Source organism: Ixodes scapularis, unplaced genomic scaffold (assembly GCF_016920785.2).
Source record: "Ixodes scapularis isolate PalLabHiFi unplaced genomic scaffold, ASM1692078v2 PGA_scaffold1__304_contigs__length_218370807, whole genome shotgun sequence".
Classification (NCBI taxonomy): domain Eukaryota; kingdom Metazoa; phylum Arthropoda; class Arachnida; order Ixodida; family Ixodidae; genus Ixodes; species Ixodes scapularis.
Genome location: NW_024609846.1, coordinates 141,969,662 through 141,984,179, shown reverse-complemented (window position 1 = coordinate 141,984,179; position 14,518 = coordinate 141,969,662). Strand labels below are relative to the sequence as shown.

Genomic DNA, 14,518 nt, shown 5'->3' with positions numbered 1-14,518 from the left:
CCTGGTTGAATGCAAGAACCTCTCCTCCTCTTTCTGTTCTTCCTCTCAGATGAACGAGAAGAAGTTCAAGAAGAAGGTGTGGCCCGAGCTCCGAGATGATCTCTCCTGCGGGTGGGACAAGTGCTCGCCCCTGGTCCTCTTCGTCCTTGTCCTCGTGGCTGAGAACTTTCCGGTACATAACCAACTTTGGCATTTGTTTGTAAATATGTAAAATGTTGTTTTTAAAAAAAAGAAAAAAAAAGAAAAAGAGAGTTACAGTTGTTTTGCTTGCGCACCTTCTTCTAGACACTGGATCTGCATTGCGGGCAGTGTTTCTTCATTTGAAAAGATTTTTTTTGTTGTTGATAAATTCAAAGTGACAGAGATATTACTGGCGAGTGTCTTTCGGATTTTATCGGTTTTATTTAAAAACGGGGAGACCTAGTCATAGCCTCATGTCTCGCAAACACCGGTTAGGTTGTGATCGGTCGGGAATGGGGCATTCTGAAACTGTACTATTCTCCTGCTTCTGCATATTTGAGACACTCTTTGGTAGCATTGCGCAAAAAAAAGGGCACAAAGGGACTGCTGAACTTCAAAGTTGACGTGCAGTGTGGGCAGTGGAATAGCAAACACATCTTTAATTTGCTTAGGAGAATGCCGACGTAGAGGGGGTAAGGTGTTACGCTTACACTGACGATGAGGGCGGACATGTCCCTTGAGATTTCTCCCCTCTGCACTCGAAGCGTGTGGCACCACCACGTGGCGTCTCGTAATTATTAGACTCAATGACTCTGCTCATTAACCCTTCTAGCGCCACACCCGAGTGTACTTGGGTGTGTTTCCGTGTGGTTTCGATTTCGGTTTGCTCCCTGCCCCTCCTAACTGGGCCGCCATTTTTTTCTATTTGTAGCGGCGTATTTGAGCAAGCGATGAAAGCAATGTTTTATCTTGTGGTGTCACTTTTTGACGGCATGCTTTTCTTTCTTTTTTTTTTTTAGGCGACTTTTTTTTGCAGTATGCTCATTCGTTGTTACAGAACAGCGAATCTATGTCATTCAACTTTGCACTTTATGGCGAACATTGAGACCTAAAAATTATTAACGAAATAGGTATTCAACGACTGTGAACACTGTGAACACAAGAAAGTTACAGTTCCGAATAAACGAGCGCCAAGTAAAGTTAGGCCACTTGAAAGACTGACTTTAGGGTGCGAGGTCGAGATGCCGCTGCACAGTGTCATGTCTCGAAAACTACAACACCAGAAATATGTCTTAGGTTAGAGGGATGCAGATATCACTTAACCTTTTGGCCATAAAATAGTTTGTCTTTTAAAAATATATACTCTCGCAAGGTACACTGTTACTGAGACCAGAATTTGCCTACGGCATGCGGGCAAAATAACACGGCACTCAACAAGTAAAATCGCGGTTGAACTTTTGACACAACCTGCCGACTGGTGGCATCTTGACTGCCTCATGGGACCACACTACTATTGCACTTCTAGACTTCAGCCGTCACTATTGGATACTCATGTAAACTTCTGAGGCTTAGGTGCTACTAAATAAAACTACTAGTTGGTGGTAAAACCGGCACACACCACTCAAATGGCAAGTCACAGATTGTGTAACAATATTTTTTCTTTGTTCTTTATTCATTATGCTTCCTGCACATCTTGTTTATTTATATCCTCCTTGTTACAGGTAGGGATACAAAAATAAGAGATATAGAAAGCACTGGTACATATTTAGAACAAGTTAATGTTAAAGGGCATATTGATTATTTGAGCAGTTTAGGTTTTTTTTTCTTTTCTATTGTCCATTACAATGTGTGTCTCATTGTATCAGGAGTCTTGTAGTGCTTGGGCGTGGGGTTTACATGCTCGCTTTTATTTCATGGTCACTTTGCACCCTTCTTTTGAGCTGCCAGGGTGACTCGATACATTGCGAATGATGTTGACCAATGGGTTGAGATACTAAAAGGTTTCGCTGTTTCTCGGACTGCGCAGAGTGTGGTGGACCCGGCATTCCTGCGGCAGCACTGGAAGTCTGACAGCATTTTCGATAAGAACAACTTTGTCGAGATCTCCGGCATTCTTCAGGTCTGTTTTCAACATGTTGCCTATACAAAATCGGTCAATTTAGTAGTTATTGTTCGCTTTTCTCCTCTGACATGTTTATTGTGTTATGAGCCTCCAACCGATCAAGCCGTTTACGTGTGCGAGACTGCCTGCTGTGTACCACGAAACAAACATTTTTTAGGTTACCCTACTCCAATTTTAATCTATGATGACTTTTAAAACCTATTTTTTTTAACAACACTGATCTATAATCGGCCTGTTTATCTACCCAAAGTCCTCCTAGCATGTTTTTTTGCTAACTTAATATTTCACAAATTCGACAAAGTTGAAAGTTCCAGACTATATTGCAGCTACAAAATGTTGCCGAAGTAAAATAGGGGATGACAAAATAGAAAATAAACACACGCCATACAATCCTGAGCAAGTGCCCACTCATTATTTGGAAATAAATTTGTAAAACTGGGGATGAGCGCTTCTTAGGTCAACAATATGTAAAGAAATGTCCTTTGTGTATTTTCCGAATCTCACGAAATTGAGGAGTGGGTGATTATTGTGGAATAGGTGGATGCTCGGCGTCTTACGGCAATCTCGAAAGTACCATTTTTCACTATTCCTTTCATTTGCGAGAGCCACAAAAATTGAGGTCTGTGCAGAACGTGTCACACTCTGTAGCCTTCTTTCATATTTCCTCTCGTGTCCTTGGGTTCTTGCAGAAGTCTACAAGTGTTCATCCCCACATTCATCCCGCTTGTACGGCTGTCCTCGAGGCTGTCCTTGCTACCAAGAACTTCAAGAAGTTCTGGAAGCAGTTTGTGGACGGTAAGCTCCCTCTCTTCTCAGCGCCGACAACCTTTGTCGGTGCAAGCAGAGAAACCAAATTCTGCATCGTTGAAACCGACCTTTGTCACCGTTCCCGATGCACCTCGCCTTTGGGGTCCTGCAGACGGTCTCTTGAATGCCGGCCAGGAGCACAAGACGTTCCTCGCCCTGGAGTTGTTCAAGTGGTGCTTGCCACGCCTGTCCAGTGCTGAAAAGGTATCTTTCAAGTATCTTTTATTTTCTCCCTTGTGCGTATTAGTCTGATTTTCTTTTCTAGAATTAGAGTTTTCTGGCACCTGTTTTTTTTCTTTATGGGATTGGGCATAATAAACTGATGTATTTTTTGTTAAGGGGTTTTCGGCATCACATAAGTGAACTGGAAACACATGGAAAGACACCAAATGAGGGGGTACAGGGGGACACGAGCTGGTCGTCTTTTGAGAGCAGAGAGGCAATTAGTAAGTTGAAATCTGAACCAAGGTTGACCGAAATGGATGATACGTGGTGGGCACGGGAGATATTCAAGTGTTTATACATGAAAAGTTTTATACAACTGGACAAACTGAACCCAAAAGATTACATTTAAATACCTACTCACTAGTGATGGGGCTGAGCAGACTACTTCAGTGGAAAACAGAGGGAAAGAGGCAGAAAGAAAAATGCGGGAGTTAAGAATGCAGGAAAAATCAGCTTTAACAATGTGCAGGACACAAAAACAGGTCATAAGAAAGGAAAATCTGTTTGCCAATTCACTGCGAAGTTCTTTACTGTTTGTGGCGAGAACGGGAGTTTTTTGAGGACAAGGACACATAGGGCTAAATTTTAGGAGACGGACACATTGTGTGCTGCTTGCCATAATGAAAGTGAGACACTAGAGCACTTGGTATTGAAGTGCACGGGGCTTTGCCCTGTTCTCCATGAAGGGGTAACAGATTTGGCCGGGGCCTTCGGTTTTGCTGGCGACGATGGAGGAACGGAGGAGGAGAGGATTACAGTCACAAAGAGGCGATTAGAAGATTGGTGGAAATTATCTAGAGAAAATTGAATGATGCACAACTCACTAGCACAGCTGGGGACAGGCAGGAGAGAGGAAAATTGGGACTCCCTCCCACATGGCTTTGGCCCAATGTCTCAACCCAGATTCACAGTGAGTCCTGTGCTGGCATAACGCCGACAAGGTTTGACCAGAGGAAATTTGGCGACTCCCTCGCCGGGGGGAAGAGGCAGGGGGGTGATGTTTTTTAGTTTTTTTGCCCGACCCCCTGAAGGTCATCCTGGTGATATCCCACACTGCCTGGTGACAGTTAGGGGGAGAAAAATTGGTCTTAAAAAGGCAAGAGGAATCATGTTTTTGTTTTTTTAGACTTAGGCTAGGTGGCACAAGCTACCGCCCGTTACAAAGGGTATAGCTATTAACATCCATCCATCCATAAGTAGCTTTTTAAGCATTAGTAGCTTTTCAAAGAAGTTATCATGAAGGCATCAACGATTTGGTCGAGAATCAGACTAGTGAAAGAGAAAATCCTCTCTATCACTGCCGAAACCAATAAATACCGCCTTGATGCAGAAGTCCTGAAGCATTGAGACGTCTTTTCTGGGGGTTGTCAAGATGCAAAAAGATTTCCGTTCTCACATGGCTCTGTCCTGATCTTGTAAAAGACGAGGAACCTCCGTCTTCCAAGTTGTAGGAGACCTGGACGTGGTCTGTCCGAAATGAGCCTTTTCAGCTCGTTTACTGTTTGGAACATTATTTTTTTTAGTTTTGCCCATAACTTGAAATGAAAGGGCGCGTCACAAACTGTCATCTTAAAGGTTGACGTAGATCTTGCGCTTTCCATTTTTGTCTGCCTCCTGTTTTGCTATATCCTTTCCGCTTTTTATCTTGCTCCAACTTGGCTCTCCTCGCAGCTCAGGAAGGGGGAGTGGGGGCGCTAAGATGATTATCTTTCATGCAGAAAACCGGGGATGTACGTTGTACTTTAAGTGCTTTTGAGTAACTTAGGGGGGGGGGGGGGGAAGGGGGAAAGAGAGAGAACTAGAAAGCCGGTTGCATGGAATCTACAGGAAATGTGAAACTGGGAAAAAAATGACCAAGTCACTGGCCATTCCTCCTTTGTGAACCTATTATGTGGTGGTTTCATATTATAAATTCTTGGACTCCTTGCACAAGGCAATTTTTGACAACAAGTGTATAGACCAACATGCGGCCCTGACGTCACGCAGCTGCGGTGGCGCTGTCGACGGCACGGCGCGTGCGCACACGCTTCACTCCTTCCCAATTTGGTTTCTGCGCATGTGCAGTGCCCACACCTGGTGTGGGCAAACGCGGGCTTGTTTGTAAACAGCGTGTCGGTCTAAAGAGAGACCCAAGCATGACAAAGTATCGCGATACAATCAATACATCGTAAAAGTATTTCACTACTGAGATACAGATACATTTCTCAAGTGTATCATGATACAGAGATGCAGATACTCAAAAGTATCCCTAAGGTACTATCGCGATACAATTGTATCAGGATACTGGCAAGCCCCGCTTTTATAGAGCGAAGAATGTGGCCACACTTTTAGAGCACAGCTCTTAGGCGCCCGTTTCCGGCTTGAGCAACGTCGGCGTAACTGCGTGGTGCATTATGGGAAACATCCCATAATGCAACGCACGGGACCGTCGTGACGTCACGAGGGCGACGTTTTGGCATCCTGCAGAAACGTCACCGTGCCGAAACGTCACCGCAGTGCATTATGACTTGTTTCCCATAATGCACCGCACAAACGTTTCGGCACCGCGCGGTGCATTATGGGAAACGTCCCATAATGCAACGCACGGGACCGTTGTGACGTCACAAGGACGACGTTTCGCAGTGCATTATGAGTCGTTTCCCATAATGCACTGCACAAACGTTTCGACACCGCGTGGTGCATTATGGGAGATGTCCCATAATGCACCGTGGTGATGTGCGCATTGCAATATGGTACATTTCCCATAATGCACCACACAGGAGGGAGGGAGGGAGGAGGAGGAGGAGGAGGAGGAGGAGGAGGAGGAGGAGGAGGAGGAGGAGGAGGAGGAGGAGGAGGAGGAGAGGGTATGGATGGGGGAGGAGGAGCATACCATAGCCTCCCCTCCTCCTCCTCAAGAGCTGCGCTCTAATTCGGCATTACAGGGAGTTGTAAACGTCTTTCATTTTTTTTTTAGAGCGCAGTTCTTAGGCGCCTGTTTCTGGCTTGAGTGGCGTCCCCGTCTGCTGTTTTGGCGTAATTGCGCGGTGCATTATGGGACATTTTCCATATTACACCACGCGGGAAGGAGGGGGAAGGGAGGGGGATGAGAAGGGAAGAGGGGAGGAGCTTGAAGGATCAGGAGAGGAGGTGAATGAGGAGGAGGAAGAGGGGAGGAGTAGCAGGGAGGATCAGGAGGTGAGGAGGAGGGGGAGGATGGGTATACCCTTCCGTCTTCCTCCTCAAGAGCTGCGCTTTAATTCTGCACTACAGGGTGTTGTAAACGTCTTTCATTTTTTAATGGGGGCACCACCATCTCTCAATTTGAAGCTCCCTGTGTAGCTTTTTTAATAACTAAATGCCAACTAATCAAGATAATGATAGGCATATATTGTAGGTGCTTTTTATTTTGGTGAATAGAAAAACACTCCTAGCCATAAGAAATGTTATACGTCAAGCACCCTATCAATGTGTTATCATCAAAAAAGAAAAGAAAAAAAGGTTAGATGCTATTTTGAGTGTTTCTTGAAATCTCTGCGACTTGACCGTTTTTATGTGTTGACTGAGCATTTTGCAGTGCTCATGGTACTCTATAGGTTCCATGTTTTCAGAGTTCATTTTTTTATTGAATTCAGAATTTTTCTTCCAGGGTTTATTTTTTTCTCATAGATTTTTCAGTGTCTATTTTTGGTGTCTGACAACAAAATTGGGGTTTATCGGGTGCTCACGGCAAGGAAAACGGGACACGCTGCAAGATTTTCAAACCCCCGGGAAGCGTGCATACGACCCAAATACTAAAAAAATGTTTCGGCACCGAAAAAAAAAAAATCAAGGAGGGGTGTGCTTCCCGAAGATAGGAGTGGCCTCGCGGACGGTTCATTGTGGGCTGTGTTTCAGAGCAGCTCAAAATACAGTCGTAGATAAAGCTTTCCTGCCAGAATCATTCAGCTTTTTTTTTTTTTTTTTAAATTTTTATTTGGGGTGATTTGGCTTTGCCCGATCTCAATAAAACCGGCTCGAAGGATTAATCTTGGGGGTTTGTTGGTGTTCCCCAAAAACGGGAAGCCTCACTCTCATGAGCTCGGCAGCTCTTGCGCCAATTCGGTGGAAGCGGTCGACCGGTGCTCTCGCATTGACCGCCCTCTCTCCTTCTGTGGTTCGAGGTGGAGTGGGCCCTGTCCCAGGAGTTGAGGAGGCACACCATCCCGGCCATGTGCAACGGCTCCCACGCTCTGCACTCCGTCTCCCGTGGCCTGGTGAGCATTGACCTCTTCTTGAAGCAGGCGATTCTTTAGTGTAATGGAAGCCCGTAGTCTTCCAGAAATCGATCGGTCGGTGGCATGCCATGTCGCAGTGTCACCCAACACTGTGTCACGTGATGTCATGGTATCACGTGACACGACGGGTTGGCATCGTGACGCCACGTTACATGGTGTCGCATAACACCATGGCGTCGCGGGACATGACCACTTTGCATGCACGTGACGTTACAATGTTATGTGACACCACGACATGACAAAATATAAACAAATTGAAGGGGGGGACACTACCCAAAAGTGTCGACTTTTGAACCTTTGGCTTAATATGAGTGAAATTTACAGTATATACTGGCAGTTGTAAGGCAGAATGCAGTGCAAAGTTTCAGCTGCATACGTGAATTGTAAAATTCTTGTTTTTATTCTGAACACACTGACTTTGCTTAGGAAAACTATCATTAGGAAACTAATGTAATACCCAAAGTTTTTCTTCACTGGATATGAAGCAGAATGCTTGCAGAATGAAACCGTGAAAACAAAATTTCCAAAAAGTGATTTATTTTATGCTAGCATTGCGGTGAAAAGTCAAATAATTTTTTTGCCTTTTATGTCGCCGACAAAGTCTTAACATCTTTTATAAAAGACATTCACAAAGTAAAAATACAGTGTCACCAGATGCATTTCCCATTAAACTCCTGTTAGAAAAAACAATGAGTGAGTGTTTTCTTCCGTCCCGTTACCAAACTATAGTTTTCTTAAAGTTTAATTTATGCCACAAAGTGACAGGGAGGGAAAACCAGTTCAAAGTTCTCCAACCTCTATCTTTTCTTTAGCATCGGCAAACCAAAAATAATTTATAAAAAAATAACTGTGGAGTGTAAACTAATGTTACTTTCTGGGGATACGCTCTGGATGTTGGTGGATGTAAATATGGCATTTTTCAAAATCAACCTTTTTGGCGGAAAAAATTTTTTTTTTTCTTCTTGGTAGTGTTTTTTCTTAAGCGACCACCCTTGAATAGTGCATTTCATGAGTTGTAGGACTTCAGAGCTTAATGTCGCTGCCAGTTGTTTAGGCCATGTTTTGTTCTTCATATGACATCCAAACTCTGTGCATTTGATTGTGTTTCTGCGTGCTCGTTAATGTTATCATGGACTAAAAAAAGGTTTTTAGGTATTTAGGGGCCCCCTCAGGGCACCCAAATTTCCTAGGTAGTTCCTACCTTATGTGCGGCATTTTTTGAGCTCGTCATAGTTTGTTAGTGGCAATTGAGGAAAAGCGTTTAAAGCTTTTGCTCGGCACATCGTTGACCGCCGTGCAGTCGATCGAGATGGCGACCTTGTGAAAACGAACACTCCTCTCAGCGACGCTCAGTGAATTCCCCAGCTTTTCTGACAGCGAGGACGATGAGCTTCTTACCATCGCCACAATTACCGGCGATCGCTGCGGTGGCAAGGAGCGCCCAAAAGTTATGAACTTTGTGGAAAGCATTGTGAGGCATTTCAATGACACCGAGCTACTGCTATTATCTCGTGCTCTTTCTTGAACCAACAATGATGGGAAAAATGTACCTGTGGAATTGTCACCTGCTTCTTGACCCCATTGACACTCACGTCCCCGATGTTCATTTGTATGGGGTTGCTGAATCCACGAGTAAAAAGCCAGGAGAAATTGACAGCAGACGGGCACCGCGCGCGGACGTACGCGAGAAAAAGAATGAACAAAATGCCAGGGGACGCATGGTGGCGCTTGTCGCTGTGCAGTTTGTCCTCAATGTCGCGCCGACTTTGCGCCGCACAACCGAGGAGCGCTGCGCAGTGGTCTGGTTTCAGGGAAATTACGGCGCGAGTTGATTAAGGATGCCAGAAGATACCTAGGTGTTCCCGAGAGGATGAACGCATCGTGCGGTGTTTTATAGTTAAGATAATTTGAGGGATTTATATGCAGCAAGACCCACACAAAACTCCCGATGTTCCGAAACAGGAATTTTTTTTCACGAGGATTTTAATGAATTACCTAGCGAAGACGCTATAGCTCGCAGTTCTCGACAGAATATGTAAATTATCCGATTTCCTGCCTTTCCAGCTTCAATACCTGGTTGACTTCGCCAAGGTCACTTCGGATGCCCAGATCCAAACGGCCATCTTGGGATTCTTTGTCAAGTCGTAAGTAGTACAGAGTCTATCTCTCGGCACGAGCGGTTGTACTTGTGATCCGACACTTGACGCAGACTCATTGCCATCCGTCGACAGGCCCAGCAGCATCCTGTTTGATCAAGTGACGAAAACAAAGACCGTGCACCAACTCCTGCTTTCCGTGAGTGTGCATGTTCGTGTCGTTAAAGCCAGCGGTGACTTCACAGTCTAAACCGTGTCTGGGCAGAATACTTCAGCGTTTCACCGGCAGTGACGTAATTGCACCACCCGTGCCAAGGTGCTTGCCTTGCCGCATCCCGACACATTTAGTCAGAGTGTGTGGAATCTCTTTTGATCTTGTACCAAAAGCTAATACAGCTGAACCTCGATTTAACGAAGTCACCGGGACCTGCTAATTATTTCGTTAAATCGAGAACTTCGTAAAATCGAGGAAGGGAGACCTCGCGCATAGGCTGCGCGGAGAATCCAACTTCATTTGTTAAATCGGGAAATTCGTAAAATTGGGTTCTGTTAAATCGAGGTTCAGCTGTATACTGAAATCAGGCTTTGCCACATTGGTGGGTCATTACGGTATGCCCGTGTGAATCAATCAGTCTGAATAATCTCCTGCTATCGCTTGCTTTCTTAGTGAATGCGCCTACTGCAAAAGTGTCCATTTAAAGAACTAAGTGTCGGCCCATTTTGTAGCAGTAGCTCAAAGTGTTATTAAGAACGCTATAGTAGTGTATTTATACCTCGTAATATATCCCTGTCTAACGAACGGAAAACACAGCCCTGCAAGGCATAAATAACCACTATATTACAAATTTTCTGGGTAAGTGACTTCTCCTGAGTCATCTAGATGCGTAAAATAAGTGCAGCAGCGTCAGCGGCGGCTGTTAAAGTTACCACTGCTGCGAGCCCTCGAAGCTGCCTACACATGCACTTTTTTTTGGTCTTGAGCACAAATAACTTGTTAGTGTGCTCCTGTCCCCTCACGGATGCACACTAACAAGTGTGCACACATGAGTAGCTCAGAACTCCTTTTCCCCTCCGCATTAAATAAGCATGAAGTATTGTAAGGGTCTATACAATTTGTAAATTAAATTCAAACTCATAGTTTTCTTTAGACTTTTTTCACTGATAATCACTGCTTTAATGTCCGTACAGGACAAATCGTCAAAATACTCTGATTTCTGAACCAAATAAATACTAAACCAGTAAACATTCTGTGATTTTTTTTTTTATAAATAAGCGCTGCAAAATTTACGGCCAGGTCATAAACTGTGTAATGTATACTAGACATACATTTCGAAAATCAAGATTATAGTATTCTCTTCTAACATTATTTCCTACGTGGTAATTAGCATGTACACCCGTGAGCGATATGAAGGTGAACAGCGCTCTTCTTGTTTTTGATGCTCCTGGAAGTTTTGGAGCAAGCTCTGTTCCAGAAGAGGGCTAGAACGCAAAGTTTAGACCCTTGGCTACGTACCATTTGAGACGTTGAGAGTTAAAACAGGCAAGAAACCAGGTAAGGTGTTCACCTTCATATTGTTGGAAGAGCTCCTGCTTTAATGGGACTTGAAACATCAAGAAATCAACAATCATTTTGCTCTGCTCCGTGCTTTTTCAAGCACAAGTAAATAACTTAGTTGAATGTTTGAGGGAGTTTAACCATACGATAGGATCAGGGTTGGAACGACTGCGCCATTGGTGCCATTTTGCGCCGTACACATTTGTCTGCGCCATCCTGCGCTATTTTGCGGAAACTGCGCCACAGCCAATGCTTCGCGCCATTGTGCTCCAAATTGCACAACGTGCGCCAAAATAATTCTATTTTGTCTTGGTTTCGGTTTTTATCGACTCGATTGGCAATAATGAGCGCGTTTAGCTTGGTCGGCCTTGCAATTTCTTGTTCCATTTATTTTTCCTGCGTATCCCGAGTCAGAAGCATGCGAAAAAACTCGGGGGTCGGATTCCAAGTGCTACATCACCTGCGATTGGATTGTTATTCTTCAACCATAAGCTGTTGAACAAGTCGGCCGAGGTGAGGTCGAGTCGTTAAGCGTCACATAGCCTGAGGGTCTGCGGCCCGGGTTCCGGACGTCGGCCAGTTGAAAACACATTAGCAAACGATTCCTTTTAGTGCTTCATTGTTAGAAGTTAGAACCGCATTCCTGCAAGATAAATCGTGATTTGATTGAACTGAAACGCTGTCTGATCCGAATGCTTGCCGGCCAGCAGCTCTCACGCGAGTGGTAGATCTGCTCGGCGTACTTTAATCTTGCTCTGGCTCATCACTTCGAATATGATAACTTTGTTAATCGTAGTCTGATGAATTGATATTGAGTTGTACAATAGGATAGACTCAAAATTCGTTGCCCTGTTCCTCCGCGCAACTGCTCGTCCGTTGCTTACGCACGTCATATAGTTCGCACATATAATTACTATGTCGAGGACGTGTGGGTCGTACCATAAACAGTGCTGGTTTGCATTTTGAGCAGCTGAAAGCCACTCAGAAAATATGAAGGACACTATCTTTGGAAACATGTGGTACTTGCTTTTTGGTTCTTACTAGGGCCAAGTTTTTTTGCACCTGTTACACTGTTATCCCATCTACATAGGTTCCTAACCACTCATGCTCATCTGTGCTGCAAAGCACAATTGAAATTTCTCCCGTGCTCGTATAAGTCACAAGCTGAAGTGCAATGAAAACTGATTTGAGCTGCTCCTCGCCTGCTCCAGAATGTAGTTTTAGCTGCTCCCAGCCTGCTCCAAAACAGCAGTTTCAGCTGCTCCCGTGGCTGCTCCCAAATACATTTCATGAGTTTCACCCCTGTAGGATGCTACGAGCAGTTATACTGGAGTGGGAAAAAAGGACGTGGAAGTTTCTCGGTAATGGGTCCCCAAACTGGGTTCCCAGGAACATGAATGTTCTCCAGAGTATCTTCTGGAGTTCCCCGATATCCAAACTTTTCTTGACCATCCCAGCTTCTAAGTAGAGAGTTGAAGAAACATTTGAGCAGATATAAGATATTGACTGACGTGCTAGGCACTGCCTAGTATGAGCTATATTGTGAGCTATACATAGCCTATAGACTTCTATACCACTTCATTGCATTAATGCCGAAACTGGGAAGGGTTCCTTGTCCATCGGTCGGGAGAAACAGGGAAGTCTGATTTTCTCTGTTTTAAAGGGATAGGTGAACACACAAATCTTAGCATAGTAATGACGGCAGAATGGACATCAACGAAGTATATGTGCTTGCGCTTTAATAATTCCTTTTTCTGCTCCTAGAGGCGCTCTAAAATGACTCAAACCGTTTAAATCACTGTACTAAGACAGTCACACATTTTGTTTCTAGAAAAGAGAATCTTGCCAGTACGGTTTAATGAAAGGGTTAGCAATCTGGCAGGTAGTGAAACATCACCTGCAGAACAAAGCAAACTCTGATGTAAGCCGGAGGCATGTGCCAGGCTTGTACAAGATACTCACTAAAAGTATTTAAGTTAAGTTACTGAGTACCACGAAAAATAGTAACTGAGTAGAGTACTAAATACTAAAATTTGTAAAGTAGTTGAGTTAAGTACAAAATACTCCAAAAAAGTAACTCGTTACTTTCGAGATACTCTCAAGTTACAACTTTCTCTGCAATTCATTGTCAAGCACAACTGAAGTCAGAAAAAGTTCTTCCTCCCAGCTACTATGGAATCTCCTGTAAATCTCTTAGCTAGACTTTGGCTGCCGCACAGGCTTCTAGGAGGTCCCAAGTAACTACAAATGAAACAAAAATAAACATGTTTTTCTTTTATACCCTTGCTATGGTGAGGACATAGGCAAGGGCAGCGCGGGGCCCGTTCGCCAACAGAGGGTGTTTCTAAGGCTCGCCTCCGACACTCCCCTTGTGTCAGGTGTTCATTTCCGCTTCCCCCGTCAGTGCTTTGGCGGTGCCGTGCAGTCGGGGAGTCCAGGTCAGGGGAGAGCGGGCGCCACCGTGGTGGGCGCCGGCGGTCATTCGGCCTACCGAATACAATAAGGAGTTTTAGTAGACCGTGTTTCCTCCTCCGCGACCAGGAACTCTACAGCCAAGGCCATCGGCATGCAGGCGCAGTGGCGGTTTGTTCGTGTTAACAGAGGGGGAAGCACAGTCTACTAAAACTCGCTAATGCTGCGTACGCCGTGAGCGATGGGCCGCTGGACTGGAGCCGTGTAGTCGCGTCTTACGAGTCTTGTGTGCGAAGAGAGGCTAGTGAAACGAACGAGCGGTGTGTGCGACTGCATGCGGATGCAGAGGCATTTCTGTAGCTGGAAGGCTTTCTTTTATATGCTTTTACTCCATAACATAGAAAAATAAAGTCCGCTTTACTGTCGACTTACCAGACACTTGTGGAACCCACCCTCTCTCCGACACAAGTGCCCTCCCTCTGGCTTGTAGCCTTGTACACATCTTATGCTTTCACCCGCATGTCCTTCTGCTTCGGATTCTCTGTTGCTCTTGGTGCGTGGCCACAAACTAATTGTAAGAAAATGTGCTTCAACGTTTTGCCCAGTTAGAAGAAACGACACGCGTCCGCTCAGGTTGAGGCTGCGACACTTGCTTCTCCGTGTCATCTTTCAGCAGAAGAGTGGAAGTGCACTGTATTACCTGGCACGAAATGCATCTGCAATGGCAGGGTGCCTAGCCAAAATGACTGGAGTTCAATTATTTCCAAGCTTCCCGCCTCTAAAGAAAATAAAAAAATAGAAAGTAATTTAAAAACGAGTACAATTTACTTCAAAAAGGATTTAAGTTAGAGTTCTAAATACTGACGTTCAAAAGTATTTGCAAGATACCAAGTTACTCACAAAAGTATTTAAGATACAGTAAGTTGAGTAGAGTATTTAAGTTACGTACAAGTCTGGCATGTGCTAGTGCTACTGGTCGTGCATACTCTGCTTTGGCTTATGACGGGCCGCAGTGGATGATACAAGCAACCCCCGCCCATCCAGTGCTGCGAATATATTAGAACACACCCCGAGGTCACGTGAC

At 44.8% G+C, this 14,518-nt stretch overlaps 1 protein-coding gene across 3 annotated transcripts in view; it reads left to right on the top strand.

The window, feature by feature from the left end:
* Positions 1-14,518, top strand: part of LOC8034721 (rDNA transcriptional regulator pol5) — a 69,839-nt gene that overhangs the window by 6,522 nt on the left and 48,799 nt on the right. For all 3 annotated transcript variants that reach the window (XM_029978080.4, XM_029978082.4, XM_029978081.4), the window contains 7 exons: positions 50-172; positions 1,988-2,080; positions 2,773-2,878; positions 3,003-3,094; positions 7,258-7,350; positions 9,436-9,515; positions 9,603-9,666. In XM_029978080.4, the coding sequence (XP_029833940.3) occupies positions 50-172; positions 1,988-2,080; positions 2,773-2,878; positions 3,003-3,094; positions 7,258-7,350; positions 9,436-9,515; positions 9,603-9,666 (651 nt within the window). The remainder of the gene's footprint in view (positions 1-49; positions 173-1,987; positions 2,081-2,772; positions 2,879-3,002; positions 3,095-7,257; positions 7,351-9,435; positions 9,516-9,602; positions 9,667-14,518) is intronic.